Source organism: Abrus precatorius, unplaced genomic scaffold, assembly GCF_003935025.1.
Source record: "Abrus precatorius isolate BTA unplaced genomic scaffold, Abrus_2018 Scaffold7, whole genome shotgun sequence".
NCBI classification, from domain to species: domain Eukaryota; kingdom Viridiplantae; phylum Streptophyta; class Magnoliopsida; order Fabales; family Fabaceae; genus Abrus; species Abrus precatorius.
In genome coordinates this window covers 25,359,931-25,380,482 of record NW_020874417.1, presented here as the reverse complement: position 1 = coordinate 25,380,482, position 20,552 = coordinate 25,359,931, and the positions used below count along the sequence as shown (strand labels likewise).

Below are 20,552 nucleotides of genomic sequence, written 5' to 3'. Positions count from 1 at the left end.
CTAGACATTGTGAAAATATAAAAAGTGTTAGTCAGATTCTGGACTTTGAGAAATATAAAGGTGTCAGTCAGATTCTGGACTTTGGAAACTTAAAAAGTGAAAGTGCTAGTCAGATTCTAGACTTTTGAAATATGTAAAGGTGCCAGTCAGATTCTGGACTTTGATAAATGTAAAAGTGCCAGTCAAATTCTGGACTTTAAAAAACGTAAAGGTGCCAGTCAGGTTCTGGACTTTAAAAAATGTAAAGGTGCCAGTCAGGTTCTGGACTTTGGAAAATGTAAATGTGCTAGTCAGATTATGGACTTTAAAAAATGTAAATGTGTCGATAAGATTTCAAGCTTTAACAAAAAATTAAAGATACAGATAGCTACTAAGCTTTGGTAGAACAATAAAGAACTCAGTCAAGGCCTACAAAATGAGGTATGTATAAGGCTCATAAGATGATTCAAACATGCAAGAGTATAAGATGAAAATAAAACATAGGCATGTGAGATAATAGGAAGCCTTGCGAGATCCAACTAGAATGAGAGTAAAGTTTATGAGGCATGAGTGATTGAATGAGCATATGGACCTTTAAGAAAAATTGGTATGAGTGCCTCTGAAATATGAAGCATGAGACTTGTGAATTGCAACAAGCACAACATTCTTTGATGCACAAAATACATGAAGCTTATGATTAAGTACATGTATTGGCTTAGGCCTCAGGGATGTATGAACACGGGTACTTGTAAGATGAATGGGCATTATAGCTTTTAAAACAAACTAACATAAAAGCCTAAAAGGTAAAATAGGCATTAGGCCTAAGATTACAATAGGCACTAAGTCCTTGGAGACGAAACGCACATAGAGACTTATGAGATAAACTTGCGTGAGGGCTTCATTGGTAAGCGAGTAAGAATAGACGCGCTAACCTATGAGGTACAATGAGCTTAGGAGTTCATAAGTATAAAACCTATGTAGGCACGAAGGCTTGCACGATAGGCAAGAGATAGATTTTTGAAATCAACAAGTATGAAAGCCTACAAAGTGGGTAGGTAAAAGTCTATCGAAGGCCACGGGCATAGAGACCTGTAAGAAAACACGTAAAAACTGATGAACTGAAATTACGTGAGGGATTAGTTGGTAAGTGAGTGAGGCCTGTAAGAATAAGCGTGCCAACCTATGAGGTACAATAAGCTTACACGTTCATAATCATAAAGGTCAAAGGAATTTAATAAGCATAAAACCTATGTAAGCACGAAAGCTTGCACGATAGACAAAAGATAGATTTTTAAAAGTAATAAGCATGAAAGGCTATAAGGTGGGTAGGTAAGAGTCTATTAGATGTCATGAGCATAGAGACCTATTAGATTAGGAAAGCACGAGAACCTATGAGGTCTATGTAGAAGCATAAAGTTTGTAAGATAGAGAAGGTCTAGATACCTATGGATAAAAGTAAGCATGAGGACTTAACACTAGAGCCTAACAAGTGCAGGCATGATGGCTTATGAGATACAAAAAGCATGAAGCTATGAGGTAAGTACGTGAAAAAGCTTATGAGATGTAGCAAGCATGAAAGTCTATGAAAAAACACGATATCTTATGAGACATAATGGGTATAAAGGCCTATGAGGTGAGTAGATGTGAGACATATTAAGTGGCGTAAACACCAAAACTATTAGAACAAGCATGCTAACCTATGATGTGCAATCTTAGGAATGCATATGCACAGAAGCCTAATTAGGCATATGTCCTAGGTATGTGCAAAAGGGCCTATAAGAGAAGGTATGGACTTATGAAAGTAGAAAGCATGAAGGCCTATAAAGTGTGTAAGTGCAAAAGCTTGTAAGATGAAGAAAGCATGAGAACCTATGAGATAAAGCAAGTACAAGGGCTTTGAAATTAATTGACTTCAAAGTATGCAAGAGGAGATAGGCTCATAGGCCTGTGGAATAAGATAGTCATAAGACCTATGACATGGGTGGGTATAGAAGTATGTGAGATGAAGAACGTACAAGAACCTATAAGAAGAAGTAAGTACAAAAGCTTGATATTAATTGATATCAGAGCTCATAAGATAAAATAGACACATGGAACTTATCCAAGATGAACAATGTACCAAAATTTATGCAAAGAAGCATGCATAAGAGATTGAGATTAGCTGACATCAAAGCTCATAAAATGAGATAAGCTTATAAGCCTGTGAAATAAGATAGCCATGAGACCTATGAGATGAGTAGGTACAAAAGTGTGTGAGATGAATAATACATGAGAATCAATTAGAAGAAGCAAGTACAAGAGCTTGAGATTAGTTGACATTCTAGCTTATGAGATGAGATAGGTTCATAGGCCTGTGAAGTGATATAATCATGGGATCTATGAAATGGATATGAATAGAAGTGTTTGTGATGAAGAATGCGTAAGAACCTACGAGAAGAAGCAAGTACAAAAGCTTAATATTAGTTGAGATCAGGGCACATGGGAAAGTGCAATGAGATAGGCTTGGGACCTATGAGATCGGTATGTATATAAGTATGAGAAATGAAGAATGTACAAGAACTTATAAGAAGAAGCAAAAATAAAAGCTTGAGGTTGGTTGACATCAGAGCTCATAAGATGAGATGGATACATGGACTTGTGAAGTGAGATAGTCATGGGATCTATGAAATAGGTATGTACAAAAGTGTATGAGAAGAAAAGTGCATAGGAACCTAATAGAAGAAGCAAGTACAGAAGTTTGAGATTAGTTAATATCAGAGCTAACAAGATAAGATAGGCACATGGACCTGTGAAATGAGATAGGCTTGGGACTTATGAGATGGGTGTGTACTGAAGTCTGTAATATAAAGAAAGCACAAGAACCTATAAGGAGAAGCAAACACCACAGTTTGATATTAGTTGACATCAGAGCTCATAAGATGAGATAGATACATGGACCTGTGGAATGTGATAGTCATGGATCTTATTAGATGGGTATTTATAGAAATCTATGAGGTGAAGAATGCATAAGAACCTATGAAAAAAAAGAAAATACAAGAGCTTGAGATCAATTGTCATTGTAGCTAATAAGATGAGATAGACACATGAACCTGTGAAATAGGACAGCTATGGGACCTATGAGATATGTAAGCACAGAAGTCTGTGAGATAGAGAATACATAAGAATTTATGAGAAAAAGCAAGTACCAGAGTTTTAAGATTAGTTAACATCAGAGCTTATAAGATGAGATAGACTTATAGACCCTTAAAATGAGATAGGCATGGGACTTATGGAATGGAGTAGGCAAATGGTTCTTCATGGTGAATAAATATAGGCATAACAAGCTTATGAAGCTTTGAGGTGAGTAGCAACTAGAGCTATTAAGAAGTAATAAGCACAAGGTACTATGGAATGAAATAGACACAAAAACCCTTCAAAGGTAAAAAAAAAAAAAAAAGAGTTATGAGATGGAACCAATAAGACGATCTTTGAACCAGGAGTAAATGGTGTCCTTAATAGGAAGTGGGTACAAGAACTTGAACAACAAGAAATCTTATAATGTGCAACAAGTGTGAGTTTATGAAATGAATGTTTATCATATGCAACAAGCATAATGAAGATAAAATTATGAATGACTGAGAGATCAAGATTATCCAAGCAGTATGAAAGACAATTCTAGTTGAATTAATTGATGCATGATAATGTCAATGATGCAAGATGTCAAGATGATGTAAAACGTAAAGAATGTAAAATGAATATTAACAAATTATTTTTATTTTGAAATAGTTTGAAACCTATCATCTTTACAAAGTCATGCACCCTATGAATCAAATATGAGCAATCAAGATGATGTTAGAAAATGATGCAAAACAAGTTATTTTCATTTTTCAAATACTTTGAAGCCCATCATCCTTACAAAGTCACGCTCCTTATGAATCAAATATGAGGAAGGACTCATGGTTTTTTTTGCTTGACTTGTGACTAAATGCTTGGCCAACGTGCTTTCGGATTAGCTTCTGCTAATATTCTATGAGCTAAAATGATGATATGCTTATGTTGTATTTATTGAGAACCCAATGAACTTTTTATGACTCAAGATAAATCAAAATAATTGCAATGTTCTTTTTTTTTTTTTTTTTTTTTTTGTGGACACATGTTTCCCTTTAATATATGTTTATCAAAATGTAAAATAAATTAATGGTAAAACAAAGAAAATCAACAATTTATTTAAGAGAGAGATGAAACATATTGCAAAGAGGGTAATGTATAGCGGGTGAGAATGAAATGCATATAGTTTGAAGTGGATGGAATCAAAATGAATGACTACAATGATACTGGAGTAATGTTTTTTTGAACAATGCTAGTTGCACATGTTAATAATATTGACCACTCATTAACCAGCTTAGAAGTAGGTTAACCAAGCTTGAAGCCTTGTTAATTATCCAGTTTGAAGTCAAGCACTTCAATTGGCTTTCTTTTGCCTCAGTTTGCATTCATGTTATTTCATTCTTTTCATCTCAAAATTATTAATTACCCCATTTTGAAAAGCTTGGAACATCATTTATCCCAATTTAGGGTTTGACACTTATCGATTGCCCCTATTTGAATATATCATGCCAATTGTCCCAGATTAAGGATTTCAACACAACCATTGATCCAATTTAAGCTTTTATCATGCTTTTTATTTATGATCCCTTTCGGTAACTTTTTTTTTTATTTCATGAAACCTTTTTTTTACTTTTCTTTTTTTTTTCTTTTTGGTAAATCTAGCAATCAAGTCTCTCTTTTTTCTTTTGCGCTGACTTTTGCCTAAGTTGCTCTTTTGTGTTTTCAACGTAGCGTACATCTTTTTTTTTTTTTATTTGCATTTAAGATCCTTTTTGGTAACCTTTTTTTTGTTTTTATTTCATGAAACCTTTTTTCTTTTTCCTTTTTGGTATTTTTCAAATCTAACAATCGAATCTTTCCCTTTTTTTTCCATCCTTTTTTTTTTCATATTTATTTTTCTTTTTAAAGAGATCCCAACTATCATATCTGGGAGAAGTAAAGTCTAATCAGAAAATCCTTGTGGCATAATATATTCAATCTTTTGATGTCCAAGTGAGGTCTAATTTATAAGTATGATCACATTTTTTATTTTCAAACTTGTTTCTATTTGTACTCTTAAAAAGAAGGTTTTGTCATCTTTCGTAAGGAAAATTATTTTAATTCCACAAAAAGTTGCCTCATTACACTTATTCTTCTTTGATCCAAACTTTTTTTTTTCTCCCAAAATATTGCCCTAATTGCAATCCAATCTTTGTGACCGTTCATTACAACGATATTCATATATCAAGATAAAGCTTCCAAATACATGTATTTTTCTTATTTGCTTGAATAATGAGACAGTCAAAGTTACTTGATATGATACTACCATTATTGCATTGTTTGGGATAAAAATTATGAATAGTGAACTTAAAACGAAAGATAATAGGTAAGAAAATAAAGTTCAAAATGTACAAAAAGGAAACATGTTAGTTCAAATTCCAAAAAAAAAGGGATACCCTAAAGCCTTAAGTAAAGCATTAGAATTATTGCAAAATTCTTTTGAAGAATTAAAAATCAAAGGAAGATTGATGGTTTCTCAATTGTTAAATTTTTATTTGGCAAACAAGCATAGAAAAATGTCTTCCTTGGGACATGATATTCCATCTTAGGGCTCAGTTCAAATTAATGAAGTAAAGCTGAATAGGCATTGGCGAGATATCTAAAAAGAATCAATTTACTCTATTTCTTTAGAGATCGTTGTAGCTTTAAAATCCTGGTCATTTTTACCTTCGGTCGGTTGGTTGATATCCAACTTCATCTCTTGGTTATGGTATTCTAACTCATTGATCATGTCTAATTAGGAACGTTTAATGTAAGAATGTAAGATTTGAAATTGATTTATACATATATATACACACACAAAAGATAGGAATTGGTGGTGAAAAGACTTATATGTCTATTTTTTATTTAAAGAAGTTTCCTAAATTCTAACACTAGAAGTATGTTTCCTCTTAGGTCAGAAAGTGGTCGACTCTCATTCTAAAGGAGCATTCACTCTTCAGTAGATGAGGTCTATCTACTAGCAATGTGTAGAACATCATATATTTTCAATCAAAAGACTATTGTTCATCAATGGATATTGTTTAAATCAAACTCAATAATGAGTAAGCATAATCTTGATATTTCTCATTTACTAGTATAACATTGAACAACTTTAAATATTTTTACTCTAAAAGTAAATCTTTTAAAAATAATTAAAAATAAGAAAAATGCAACTTAGTATGCTTCTAAAATGTTATATAAATATACATTATTTTGAAAAATGAACATATGGATAAATGCATGAATTATTTTTAAAAAAGTGAATGCATTAATGACTTTGGAATATATAAATGGAAGGATCATCATTTTTTTTGTTTTACAAGTGAATGCATAAATTATTTTTTTTAGTATATGCGAATGATGGAATCATTTTTTTGTTTTACAAGTGAATGCATGAATAATTTTTTTTGTATATGCGAATGATGGAATTATTTTTTTATATGCGAATGCATGAATCATTTTTAAATGTGAATGCATTTTTTTTGTATATGCGAATGTCTGGATCATTTTTTTATGCGAATTCATGAATCATTTTTTTATATGCGAATGCATTAATTATTTTTTTATATACGAATGCATGAATCATTTTAATATGTGAATGAATGAATATTTTTTTTTGTATATATGAATTCATGAATATTTTATTTTTGTATGAATCAATTCTTTTTGTATATGCGAATAGATAAATATATTTTTTTGTATACATGAATTCATGAATATTTTATTTTTGTATGAATTAATTTTTTTGTATATGCGAATGCATGAATAAATTTTTTTTGTACAAAACGTGTAGAATGAATAATTATGAATGATTTTAAACAAATGAAGAAACAAGATAAATTTTATAAAGAAAATATATTTTATTTTTATTTATTTTAATTTTTCTACATTTCTATGATAAAAACTTTAATTTTTAGACTTCACTATGTCCTTTTGTTAGTGCATGATTTCATGGATAGATCTAGATTCCTATGGTCTTGTATGGCTCTCAGATTGCCCCTATTAAATAATAAGGACTTACCTCATAACTTAGCCATAAGTAAGGACGTGCCCTCTCAATATGAGTAAGTTAATGTACTAATAACAATCTGAGTGGTAGCTCAACAACTACCAAGTGAGCATAAAGTCCGTCAATAGTAGTTGTTAAGGCACATTCTACTCCTAGGCTTGCATAGGCTTGGGTATAAAGCCTAAATGTGTGTGAGGTAAGTATTAGTGATGTGTGTGCGTAGAGCATACGAGTTTTTACCCTATTAACTACCCATCTAACACAGACTAACAAATACCAAAAAATGTACAAAAGTCATCTACCCTAAGATTCACAATATAGCAAGAGAAATAATAGTAACAAGATATTTACAAAAATAAACTGAACAATAAATAAAATAAAAGGAATACACAAACAAAATGATGAGTGAAATAAAAAAAGATTAAAATTTTTGCACACTTAATTAGATTAGGTTTGACTCTAAAAAATGTCCCCAGTGGAGTCGCCATCTATCCCAACCGGGGTCACGATGGGACGGCGATGACAAGGAGTCGCCACCAAAGTTTATTAAAGAAAATATTGAAATTTTTTTTTAATTAAAATAAAATCTTTGAAACTAAATTTGGGCTCGGGAGTTGTTTACGTGTAAGGAAGGTATTAGCACCTTACGACGTCTGTTGGTTAAAACAGTTACCTTCTAATTAATTGTGTAAAATTTTATTTTAACTTTAAAAACATTTATTTCACTCTAAAAGAAACTAATTAATATTTTTTTTAGTATTTTCAAATTTGTTATTATTATTTTTTTAGATTTATTTCTAATTTTTATAAATTTTTTGAGAGATTTTAATTTTATTTTTTAAAATGAGGAAATGCAATAAAAATTATTTGAATTAAAGGAATGAGTTATTTGTAAAAATATTATTCTTTTTTTTCATTTTTTGTATTAAAGAAATATATAGTAAAATGTGCTAGAAATTAATCTTAGTTTAAAACATTTCTTAAAAATATTTTGAACCTTAAAAAAAATTAAAAAAAAATAGACTTGACAGGTCAAGTTCCCACTCTTACGTATCCTTCGTGTGTAATGTAGGAATCAAAGTTACACGTAGTTCTTTTTTGAAAATTATGTTTTGAATAAGTTTCAAAGATTTTCTTTCTTTCTTTTTTTTTTGTGAAAAAAACTTGATTTTTCTTTATTATTATCATTTTTAAGTAAATCCACTCATGCACAGGGTTCAAGTTAGCACACAGCTACTCAATAAACCCTTACAATCCAAGCAACGTTGAAGGTAGATCCTCCACTCTTATTCAATTTAAGAAATAAGTTTCTTTAGGTTAGGATATGCAAAGAAATTAGGAGTTTTAGAATTTATGAAAAGAAAGAATTTTTAAGATTTGGAAAAATTAAATTTTTATAATTTGCAAAATTATTAGGGTTGAAAAAAATAGTTTATTTTAGACCTTACAATAAAATTGAATGATTTTGGGTTAGAAAAACAAATATTATTTTAGGGTTTGCAAAAAAAAAAAAAAATTAGTGTTAGAAAAAATAGTTTGTTTTTAGGGTTTGCAAAAAAAAAGTAATACTCGGAGTTAGAAAAAAAAATTAATTTTTATGGATTTAGATTTTATTTTTAGGGTTTGACTAAGGGTTTTTTAGGATTTTTAGGTTTACGAAAAAAAAGAGGGTTTATCATTAAAAAAGGGTTGTTGGAGAAAAATTAGATTCTTTAGGATTTTGCAAAAGGAATGATTTTTGGGGTAGAAAAAAAATTTTTTTTTTTTACAAAATGAACAAATATTTCATGTTAAAAAAAATTGGGATTTGTAGAAAGAAAAATTTTAGAGGTAAAAGGAAAATTAAAAATTTTGTAAGTTTATAAGAAAAAAAAAAGTTCTTAAGTTAGATAAACTAAGATTTGTAAGAAGAAAAACTTTTAATACAGACAAAAAAAAAAACACATGAAGATATGATGAGTAAAAGAAAAGAGGAATAACAAAAGAAAAAGGAAATAATAGTTCTTACCGAATGATAAAAAGAAGTGAATTATATTTTTGTTGACTCATTTGTTATGACTCAGAGTTTTTAAGTCGACTTTTCCTTCAACATTCTAGATATGTTCTTTCCAATTGATCTCTAGGACTATGCTTTAACTCTCAGTTGACTTCTTTTTAACTCTTTCCTTTTTTTCTCTCTTGAATCTTTTCTTTCTCTTCGTTTTCTGAGGTTTCTCTCTGTGCTCTCAAAGTATCCCTGTAAAGAAAATAAAAGGTGTCCACCTCAAAGTCCCCTTCTCTGAAGACTTAAGTTTCCTATTTATAGGCATTTTCTAAAACCCTAGATCCTAATAAAGGTTCCCTTATTTTCCGATGACTAGTAATCATTTTTTTTTCTTTTTTATCCATTTTCCTAAAAATCTACTAACTACTATGACCATTTCTAAATCTAATTTTACATTGAAAAATTAAAAATTTTAATTTTAATTTTAAATTAGTTCTTTTATCTATTTTCTTAACCTCTTAAAAAAATTATTATATTCAATTTTTTATTTTAAAATTTATTTTTAACAAGAACCCGGATAAAATTGAGTATTCACATAATTAAATAAAGTGTTTAATATTTTTATTACTAAAATGAACTTACATAAAAAATATAATTTGAAAATTAATCTAATTGTTAAATTAAGCACTTATATTAATAGGATTATTATTGGTTAAGATTATTTTGTAATAAAAATATTGCTAATTGAATAATTAATTTTATTGTTAGTATAACAACTCATATAAATAGAGTTTGGATATACTTGAACTCCTTTTATAAAAAATATAAAATTTGAATTTTGAATTTTAAATTTAAATTTAAATTTAAATCTTTTTTAGCTTAATTCAATTAAGTTTTATGCAAGTTAAATTCACAAAAAACTCATGAAAGTTCATTAAAATAATCAAGCTTTATCTATTTTAAATATTTTTATTGTAAGCTCAAATTATATTTAAATTTTTTAGCCCAATTTACTAAAGTACTTGCCAACTCAAATGATGAGCTTTTTTTTATAAGTAAATTAAAAAATATTAATTATTTTATAAATATATTGAAAAGAATAAAATTACGCAAATATTCTAAAAGTACATATAATATAAGTCAATTAGACTTTCGTTAAAAATTTGAAAACTTATTATATAGAAGTCAATTTAAATCAATTTTTTTTAGTTTTAAAATTTTTTTACACAGAAGTTGATTAAATCGACCTCTCTTATTCTTTCAAATTTTTTTTACATAGAAATTCATTTAAATCTACTTTCATTATCATATCATTCTAATTTTTATACTCAATTTCAAAATTTTCTCATCCTTAAATAGAGAATATGTGTTTATTTATAATAAGGAAATATATTAAAGTTCATTTAAACTCATTTATTATGGGCAGAGTAAAATCTATTTAAGTTGACTTTAATTATATATTACAAAGTTCATTATAATAGACTTTTTTCTAGTATTCATGTATGAGTAAAAGTCAATTTAAATTAACTTTTGCTTAAACAAATTTCAAAAAGGTCAATTTAAATCAAATTTTATATATAAAAAAAAATTCAAAAGCAGAATAGAAGTCAATTTAAATTAGTTTATGTGTAAAAGAAATATTTTAAAATCAGAATAAAAGTTGATTTAAATTGAATTTTGTGTAAAAAATTCAAACCTATAATGAAAGTCAATTTCAATCAACTTATAGGTAAAAAAATTCAAACCTATAATGGATATGTAAAAAAATCATCTTCTGTGTAAAACTAAAGTGAAAGTTGATTTAATCACCTTCTATGTAACAATTTTTCAAAATCTCAACGACTTTTACTACACGTACTTTACATTTGCGTAAATTTATTCTTTTCAGGACATTTAGGAAATAATGAATGTTTTTTTATCTCCAAATGATGAGTAGTTTGATTTCACAATTCTATATATAAGTGAATGGTCAATTAATTGTTAAATAGTTTATTTATGAAATAGGTTAGATAATTAAGTTTTTATTTTAAAAATTAATCAATCAGTTAATCAGATATTTAATAAGAAAAAAATTGCTATGCAAATTAATTTTTTAAAATATTTTTTTTGAGATATTATAAAGCTTAAAATTTTTTGAGTATTGTTAAGAAAGAAAAACAATTATCAGGTATGTAGATGAAATGACAGAAATTATTCTAGCTTAATTTATGAAATTAAATTTGAGTTTCATTAAATATAATTATGTTAAATATTTAAAGAAAAATATTGCTACACATGGTGATTTTACTTGTTTGGACACAATTGTCTCTAATAAAAATACTTATAATATAAATAAAAAAATTATAAAATAAAATATCAAAATTTATTATTTATCCACCAAATGAGAAAGAAAGGTACTATTTTATCTACTAACTTGTAATTTATTATTATTATTTTTGTTATAAATTAAAGGTAACTATAAGATAATCATTAAACATATATATTAGTCGATACATGATTAATTTAACTTAATTAATTATTTTAAATTTTAAATTTTTATATAACTTTGTGTAAAATATTTGAAAGAAGCAAATACTTATAATAATTATATTTAACTCGAATCATATTTTTTTTATGATTTTTTTTAGAAAAGACAAAGTCAAAGAATATATAATGTTGAATTTTTTTAGGAAAAAAAATAGACTGCTTATAATAAATAAACTTTATCAATTTCATTCCTAAGAGATAAGTTTAACCATTCATAAATAATTTTTTTTATGAAAATATATAATTATTATATTAAAATTATAAAAATAAAATAAATATTTATCTTTTTAATAAAATTTTACTATTATTAACTACTTATCTCGAGTTTTAAGAATTGAGGTTAATAAATTCATAATAAATTGATATTATTTATAAACTAATTAACATATCCTATTAATTACTAATGTATAAAAATGTTTCTTTTAGACTTTAGGTGAGGACTTTGTCCACTTCATATTAGGGTCAGGCTTGCAAATAAATAGCTACATCATAATTAGTTTCAACTCAATATTTTATTAATAGTATTTATTACGTATACTCGTGGAACAGGATTAATGATTTTGCTGTAATGATTTGACATTATTATTGTCTCCTTAATTGAGGAGTAGCCTCTACCATTTTAGTTTATTTAAGCTATTTTTTTACCTACAAGTTTGGGCTGGTTGTGTACAATTGGGCTCTGGCCTATGGAAAATAATGAAAAATAAAAAAGAAAATAATAATTAAGGACCCCATTCACTTAAGGTGGATTTGGATTCGCGCTCTGTTCTAGGCTTCCAGCATTCAATCCCTTATCCACAACCAACATTTGAAACGCACTTGGATCTCATAACAACGAACGCCACTGTTTGTCGATGAGTACCGAAAGTTGCAGCTGCAACCAACATCATCGTCCATGACGACAGTTTCAACTGAATTCCTGTCGCAGATCCCATTTAGAACCAACCCGAAGCCCGCGTGGCATTCAAACCCCACCACTATCGTCACTTGCACAATACCTCTTCTTAACGAAGGTAACACTAACAAGCGAGGGAACAACAAGGTACATGTCAGAGTCACTAATACGAGGTCGAAACGTGCCCAATATTACGACTTTCGAGATACCCATCTCGTGAAAGCCGTTAACAGATTCTGCAAAGCTGGCAAATACAGTGAGGCGCTCTATTTTCTGGAGCAAATGGTGAACAAGGGTTATAAACCCGATGTTATTCTGTGTACAAAGCTAATCAAGGGGCTTTTCAATTCCAAGAAGATCGAAGAAGCTATGAAGGTGATGGAGATATTGGAAAAGCACGGTGAACCCGATGCTTTTGCTTACAATGCAGTGATTAGTGGGTTCTGCAAGGTTGATAGAATTGATGCTGCTAGTAAAATGCTTCCTCGAATGAAGAAGAGAGGGTTCTCCCCTGATGTTGTTACCTACAACATTCTCATTGGGAATCTTTCTGCTAAAGGAAAGATTGATTTGGCATTGAAGGTGATGGATCAGTTGCTGAAAGATAATTGCAAGCCCTCTGTGATCACTTACACAATCCTGATAGAAGCTACTATTATACAAGGTGGCATTGATGAAGCCATGAAGCTTTTGGATGAGATGTTGTCTAAAGGCCTTCAACCTGACTCGTACACTTACAATGTCATTGTCAAGGGTATGTGTAAACAAGGGTTGGTGGATCGAGCCTTTGAGTTTGTTAGCAATTTAAGTGCAAAGGGTTGTGCCCCGAATGTGAATTTATACAATATGCTGCTGAAGGGTCTTTTGAATGAAGGAAAATGGGAAGCTGGAGAGAGGTTGATGTCCGATATGATTGTGCAAGGTTGTGAGCCAGATATTGTGACATATAGCATTTTGATTAATTCGCTCTGTCGGGGTGGCAAAGTTGATGAGGCAGTGAATGTGTTGAAGGTTGTGAAGGAAAAGGGGTTGACTCCTGATTCTTATTGCTATGATCCATTGATTGCTGCATTCTGCAGAGAAGGAAGAGTAGATTTGGCGATAGAGTTTTTGGATACTATGATCTCTGATGGTTGTTTGCCTGATATTATAAACTACAACACAATCTTGGCCTCCCTTTGTAAAAAAGGAAAGGCTAATGAGGCTTTGAACATCTTTAATAAGCTTGGTGAAGTGGTTTGTCCTCCAAATGTAAGCTCTTATAATACAATGTTTGGTGCGCTTTGGAGTAGTGGGGACAAAATTAGAGCATTGGGGCTGATTTTAGAGATGTTAAGCAATGGCATTGATCCTGACAAGATCACCTATAATTCATTGCTATCTTGTTTATGTAGAGATGGGATGGTGGATGAGGCTATTGAGTTGTTAGTGGACATGGAAAGTAGCAAATATCAACCTACGGTTATTAGTTACAACACTGTTCTTCTTGGATTGTGCAAAGCACACAGAATCATCGACGCCATTGAGGTACTTGCTGTCATGGTTGACAAAGGATGTCAGCCAAATGAAACTACCTACACATTATTGGTTGAAGGGATTGGTTTTGCTGGATGGCGAAATTATGCAATGGAGCTGGCTAAAACCCTTTTTAATATGAATGCTCTTTCTGAAGATTTATTCAACCGTTTCAGACGTTTATACAGAACCTTTCCTGTGCCTGATGTGTACAATGAGCTCGCTCTATCGGATTAAAGTAAATTGTTTGACATAAACTGATCTATTCAGTCTTCTCATTGAGATTTTTGTTCAGCTAAAATTAATGTGTTATTTGCTAAGTTACTGCTTTCGGCTCGAAGTTTAAAGGGCAGATATTATCAAACAGATAGTCATTACTTCTAATGGTGTTGTCACTTGTTATCAAGGCTCAGTTGCTTGAAGTGTGCACAGAGTTTGTACTTAATTGTTATCCATTGACTTATAAAGGAGATTGTAAAGTCTGTCAAAATGTATACTTGTGTAAGTACTATAACTTCAAAACATATCTTTAAGATTGATGCAAATATTGAAATGATCAAGCCCCATTATGTAATTTTGAAGCCTCACTTTTTAAAGTGACACACTCAATGAATCTACTCTTTCTCACACATAGCTATATGGCTTTTTCTCTCCAAGTCTTGTTCTCTCTTTTAACCAAAACAATGTGCAGTTCACACTCTCTGCCTAGATTGTTTCATTTTTCAGTCCCCTATAATATGGGGCGCTCGAGTGTGTGTTTGGCTTCCTAAATTTGAATTGGTATCACTGTAGCAGATTCAGTAAGGTATGGTGTTATTTCTTTATTAAATTACTCCAAAACAAATCCCTTACTACTTGCTAGTCAATTTCAAATTGTTCTTGCTTGCCTAAGAAAATACTATGCATTTAACATGTCCTTATTCATAATTTCAGAAACTCCTTTTCTGTTAGAGACTGCAGAGCCTGATCACTGCTTCAAGTTGTGTGAAGAAATCAATACAGCAAAAATCATTGACAAGATGGTAATTTTAACCATAGATATTTACCTCTACATCACACAAATTTTCGCATCTCAGTGTTGGGGGAGCAAGTATGAGAGCATGTTTCTTCTGCGGTTGATTTTGAAATTCTACGTGCGATCATGCCATTGAAACTTGACTTTCTATGGTTTATTCACTTACCACTGGGGATTGGTTATGTTGGCTACTGAAGAAAAAATTCTTCACCTATGATCTCTTATATGGGAATAGTATAGTGGGGCCGAAATTGAATCAAGTTGAGTGAGCTGGTGTAGTTTAAGCATCAATAAACAACAATTTGAGCCCGTGGACCAAAAAGCAAAAAAAAAAGGAAATATGAGCAAAGTTCATGAATTACTCAATCCTAATAATTTTTTTTGCACCAGGTTGAATTCAATTAGGCTTCTTTATGTTTTTTAAATTAATTGTTTAGTTACTTTGTACGCATATAATCTTTTTGTGCCTTTTATTATTAATATCATGCCTTGAATTAACAAAACTAACATCACGGAATGGTATACTTCATGTTCACGATGTCTTGTTGACTTTGATCTATTGCTTTATGTACAACTATTGAGGTTTACTTTGGCATTTATGGAGAAAAAAATTAACACTATCTTTTATATAATTTTTAAGAAAAATGATGTCTTTTATTTTGAAGTTCGTAACTTTTTCTCTAACTAAAATTTTAATATAATACAAACCTGCATCTTTTATTCAGTCAAAAGAATATTTTTTGAATAATTACATTATTAAATATAAGGAAAATTAACTTGATAATTTTATTATTGCAATACATGTGAGGACAGGTGCAGTAATAATAATGATGATGATGATATCATAGTTTAACTACAAACAAAGAGTGAATTAATACTTTCTTTGTTTGAATAACCATTACGATTTTAGTAATATTGTCATCAAACTATAATTAATACATTTTTCTGTTGTGACAATGAACAAGCGTAATTGCTTGTTATATTTTATTTATCTCATATTATGTGTCACTTTGATTTAATTAGTTTCAAAATATTTATCTTTTTTTTTAATTTAAAAATAACTATGTTTTAAAATAATATCCTTATCTATTAGTATTTCACAAATACTTAAATTAATTCACAACTACACTTTAAGTTTTTTTAAAAATAAAGGTACTTTGTAAAAAAAGTTGTTTTATTACCATAATTTGTGTGATTAATTTTAAAAAAATATGTATTAATTTAAAAATAAAATAACATGAAAGGAGAAATAGTTTATTTTTCTGTATTTTTGTTAGTAATTTTATTTCTTTTGTTATTTTGCCCTGCTTTATTGTGCCGTTGGACTTGGGTCTTCGAAGTTCGTTTTCTTTTTAATAACAAGTTTTTAACGTATATTTACAAGAATATAATAAATTTTTATTAAAGAATATAAAATATTATAAAGTTTATAATATATTTTTTAATAAAATTTAATTATATTAAAAATTATATAAATTTAAGATTTAGGGTTTAGAATCTCTTGAATTCAGGCCCCAGTTCCGGGACTTAACAGCACTCAAATCCTTATCCAAAGGCAACCTTTGAAACGCACTTCAAATTTCTGTTGCTTTCTAACTCTCTTGTGCTAGACTTTTTCTGAACACTCGGCACCACTGTTTGTCCATGAGTACCCAAACTTGCAACTGTAACCAACAACATCGTCCATGACAACAGTTTCAACCGGATTCTTACCGCAGGCCTCATTCAGAACCAATTTCAAGCGCGCGTGGCATTCACACCCCAACACTGTTGTTACCTCCACAATCCCACTTCTAAACAATGGTACTACTAGCAAGCGAAGGAACAACAAGGTACATGCTAGGGTTATTTCTTCTGATACAACCCCCAAACATGCCCAAAGTTACGACTTTCGAGATACCCATCACATGAAATCCCTCAACAGATTCATCAAAACTGGGAATTACAGTGATGCCCTCTATTTTCTTGAGCACATGATGAACAAGGGTTTCAAACCCGATGTTATTCTGTGCACAAAGCTGATAAAGGGGTTATTCAATTCCAAGAAGATCGAAAAAGCGGTGCGGGTGATGGAGATTTTGGAAAAGCATGGCGAGCCTGATGCTGTTGCTTACAATGCAGTGATTAGTGGTTTCTGCAATGCCGGTAGGTTGGATAGTGCCAACAGAGTGCTTCAGCGAATGAAGAAGAGGGGGTTCTCACCTAATACTGTTACCTACAATATACTCATTGGGAATCTTTGCAATATGGGAAAGCTGGATTTGGCCTTAAAGGTCATGGATCAGTTGCTGAGAGATAACTGCGAGCCCACTGTGATCACTTACACCATCTTAATAGAAGCAACCATTATAGAGGATGGTATTGATGAGGCCATGAAAATTTTGGATGAGATGTTGTTTAGAGGGCTTCAACCTGACATGTACACTTACAATGTCATTGTCAGGGGTATGTGCAAACAAGGATTGGTGGATCGAGCCTTTGAGTTTGTTAGCAGTTTAAGTACAAAGGGTTGCGCCCCGGATGTGATTTCGTATAATATGCTGCTGAAGGGTCTTTTGAATGAAGGAAAATGGGAAGCTGGAGAGAGGTTAATGTCTGATATGCTTGTGAAAGGTTGTGAGCCAAATGTCGTGACATACAGCATTTTGATCAGTTCACTGTGTAGGGATGGAAAAGGTGATGAAGCAGTGAATGTTTTGAAGGTTATGAAGGAAAAGGGGTTAACTCCTCATGCTTACTGCTATGATCCGCTGATATCTGCTTTCTGCAAAGAAGGCAGGGTAAATTTGGCAATAGAGCTTTTGGATAATATGATCACTGATGGTTGGTTGCCTGATATCGTCAACTACAACATAATCATGTCCTCTCTCTGTAAGAAAGGAACAACTGATGAGGCTTTGAACATCTTTAAGAAGCTTGGTGAAGTGGGTTGCCCTCCAAATGTAATTTCTTATAATATAATATTCGGTGCTCTCTGGAGTAATGGGGACAAAATTAGAGCATTGAGGATGATTTTGGAGATGTTAAGCAACGGTATTGATCCTGACAAGATCACATATAATTCACTTATATCTTGTTTATGCAGAGATGGAATGGTGGATGAAGCCATTGAGTTGTTAGTGGACATGGAAGGTAGCAACTATCAGCCTGGTGTTATTAGTTACAACGCTGTTCTTCTTGGATTGTGCAAAGTGCACAGAATCATAGAAGCCATTGAGGTGCTTGCTGCCATGGTTGACAAGGGATGTCAGCCAAATGAAACTACCTACATATTATTGGTAGAAGGTATTGGTTTTGCTGGATGGCGAAATTTCGCAATGGAGCTGGCTGAATCCCTTGTTAAGATGGATGCTATTTCCGAATATTTATTCAAACGTTTATGCAGAACATTTCCCCTGCCTGATGTACAATGAGAGCGCTTTATCAGAATAAACTAAATTCTTGGGGCATGAAACAGAATTATTCAGGTCGACTAATTGAAATTTTTGTTCAGTTCAATTTTTAATGACTTATTTGCAAATTTACTGTTTTCGGTCTCAGGTTGAAAGAGCAGATAATATCAAACGGGCAGTCTTTACTTCTGTGGAAGGTGTTATCACATAATATCGAGTCTCTGTCGCTTCGAGTGTGCAGAGTTTATACTTGTTTATCTAATGACTTGCAAAGTCGATTGAAGTCTTTAAAAAATGTATACCTACTTTAAATATCGTAACTTGCAAACCTGACATTAGGATGTGTGCAATTATTAAAATAATGAGTTATGAAGCGAAACAAATTCACAAAAAGTGCGATGAATGTGCTTAAACGACAGAGAAAATGTAAAAATCCTAAACAACAGCCTAAAAGGACAAGTGCTTTTAACAAATAGGATGATTGTTAACTTGACAGTGCACTTTCTTATTTTTAAGAATGATGATAGAAGTTCAGACTCCCAAGGTATTGAATGCACTAAGAGTATCATTACACTAACCTTCTCTTGAACATCTATTTTGTATCAGGATTGACGACTCATAAGCTGCACCGTTTCAGTTTTGAACCAGAACCAATACCACAAGTTCACATTCACGTTTCTTCTACACAAACTTCGCACCTTTGAATAAAAATCTAAAGACCTAAAAAGTAAAATTAAATAATAATATCCCAAGGTCAAATGGATGTCCAGCATGCAGCATAATTACTACAATTTTTTTTAGATGATAAAAATGCTGATACAAACAGTACTATAACAATTAAAAGTCGGCAGAAACTAACTTATAACTACCAAAACTAACATGAGGATCACAACTTTCTTCTTTATCCTCATCAAGTTATCTAAGATCTACATACTCGAAGATTAGATTGACATTAAAAATAACTTGACGAGCACGTGTTTATGTCAACTTCAACTACCGAAATTTTGTTTCATGCTGAGTGTAAGTATTACTATTAGTCGATACTGTTGGACCTTGCAGTACCCACCTCAGTATCTGTCAAAACTTCCCCCCATGCTTTCCTGAACAGGCAAATACGCAGAGTAAAAGTAAGCAGGTCTTAGTCACACAAGCTACAATGACCAGTTTTCAGTGTGTGTGTATGAGAAAGAGAGCATTATTTTTACATAAAACTACAACTGAACAAACTTTGTGGTTGAATAACAGCATAGTACGAATATGATAATAAAAAACTAATAAACCTTTAATTTAGTCCTCAGATTGTTTAAATCTTTCATTTTAACCCTTGACTTCGCAAAAGTTTCACTATTAATCCCTAACCTAGAAAAATCTTATTCATTTTAGTCCTATTACACTAGACCCACGCCTTTTCATTGGCATTAAGAACAAAATTGAATCACATTTTAAAAATTTTTGCAAAGTCGGCCTAAAATGAAAGTTTTGTTTGGAAAGGGAGTAGAGTAACTTATCTTTATAATTAGAAGGACTAAAGTGAAGGTTTATAAATCAGAAGCCAGTAATGAGCCTTCCTACTTAATTGAATATTCTGATGCTCCAAAGGTAATATGACCCCAGAGAATGAAAATAATATTTCAAGCTGGGTTTGGAACTTTGGATTGATAGAAAAAGATGGAATGAAAGAGAATGGAGTGATGCTAGATTCCATTGATTGGATTGCTTAAAATAAGATCGAATGGAATGAAATGAGATGGAATGCATTCCGACCCGTGCAATCCAACATTCCTATTTTTCTTCCTCTTTTATTTGGGGTATAATGTGGGACAAGTCTTTTTTTTTTCATTCCATCATAAAAATATCCAAACAATGAAATGCTAAATTTATCCTATTCCATTTCGTTCATGTCTTTGTATTCCATTTTACTCGTCATTCAATATCCGAACATAGCCTCATGATGTGCATAACATGGACTGTCCACTTGATTGATGTTAAAACAACCGTCAGTACACTCTAATACACTATAATTTTTTACTTAAGATCCGTAGCAGTAAATTGTGCTTAAATTTAGTAAAATGTAACAACACCAGAGATGATTATGCATCATCAATGTAGACATGCAAGAATGAGGTTAG

The 20,552-nt window shown here is 31.0% G+C and overlaps 1 protein-coding gene across 1 annotated transcript; it reads left to right on the top strand.

Annotated features, from left to right (window-relative positions):
- Positions 1-12,393: 12,393 nt before the first annotated feature.
- Positions 12,394-18,471, top strand: LOC113871662 (pentatricopeptide repeat-containing protein At3g06920-like). The gene is made up of 3 exons (XM_027508762.1): positions 12,394-14,248; positions 14,950-15,038; positions 16,702-18,471. Exons 1-3 carry the CDS (start codon positions 12,502-12,504, stop codon positions 18,442-18,444), a joined length of 3,579 nt encoding a protein of 1,192 aa, XP_027364563.1. The 5' UTR covers positions 12,394-12,501; the 3' UTR covers positions 18,445-18,471.
- The last annotated feature ends 2,081 nt before the right edge of the window (positions 18,472-20,552 follow it).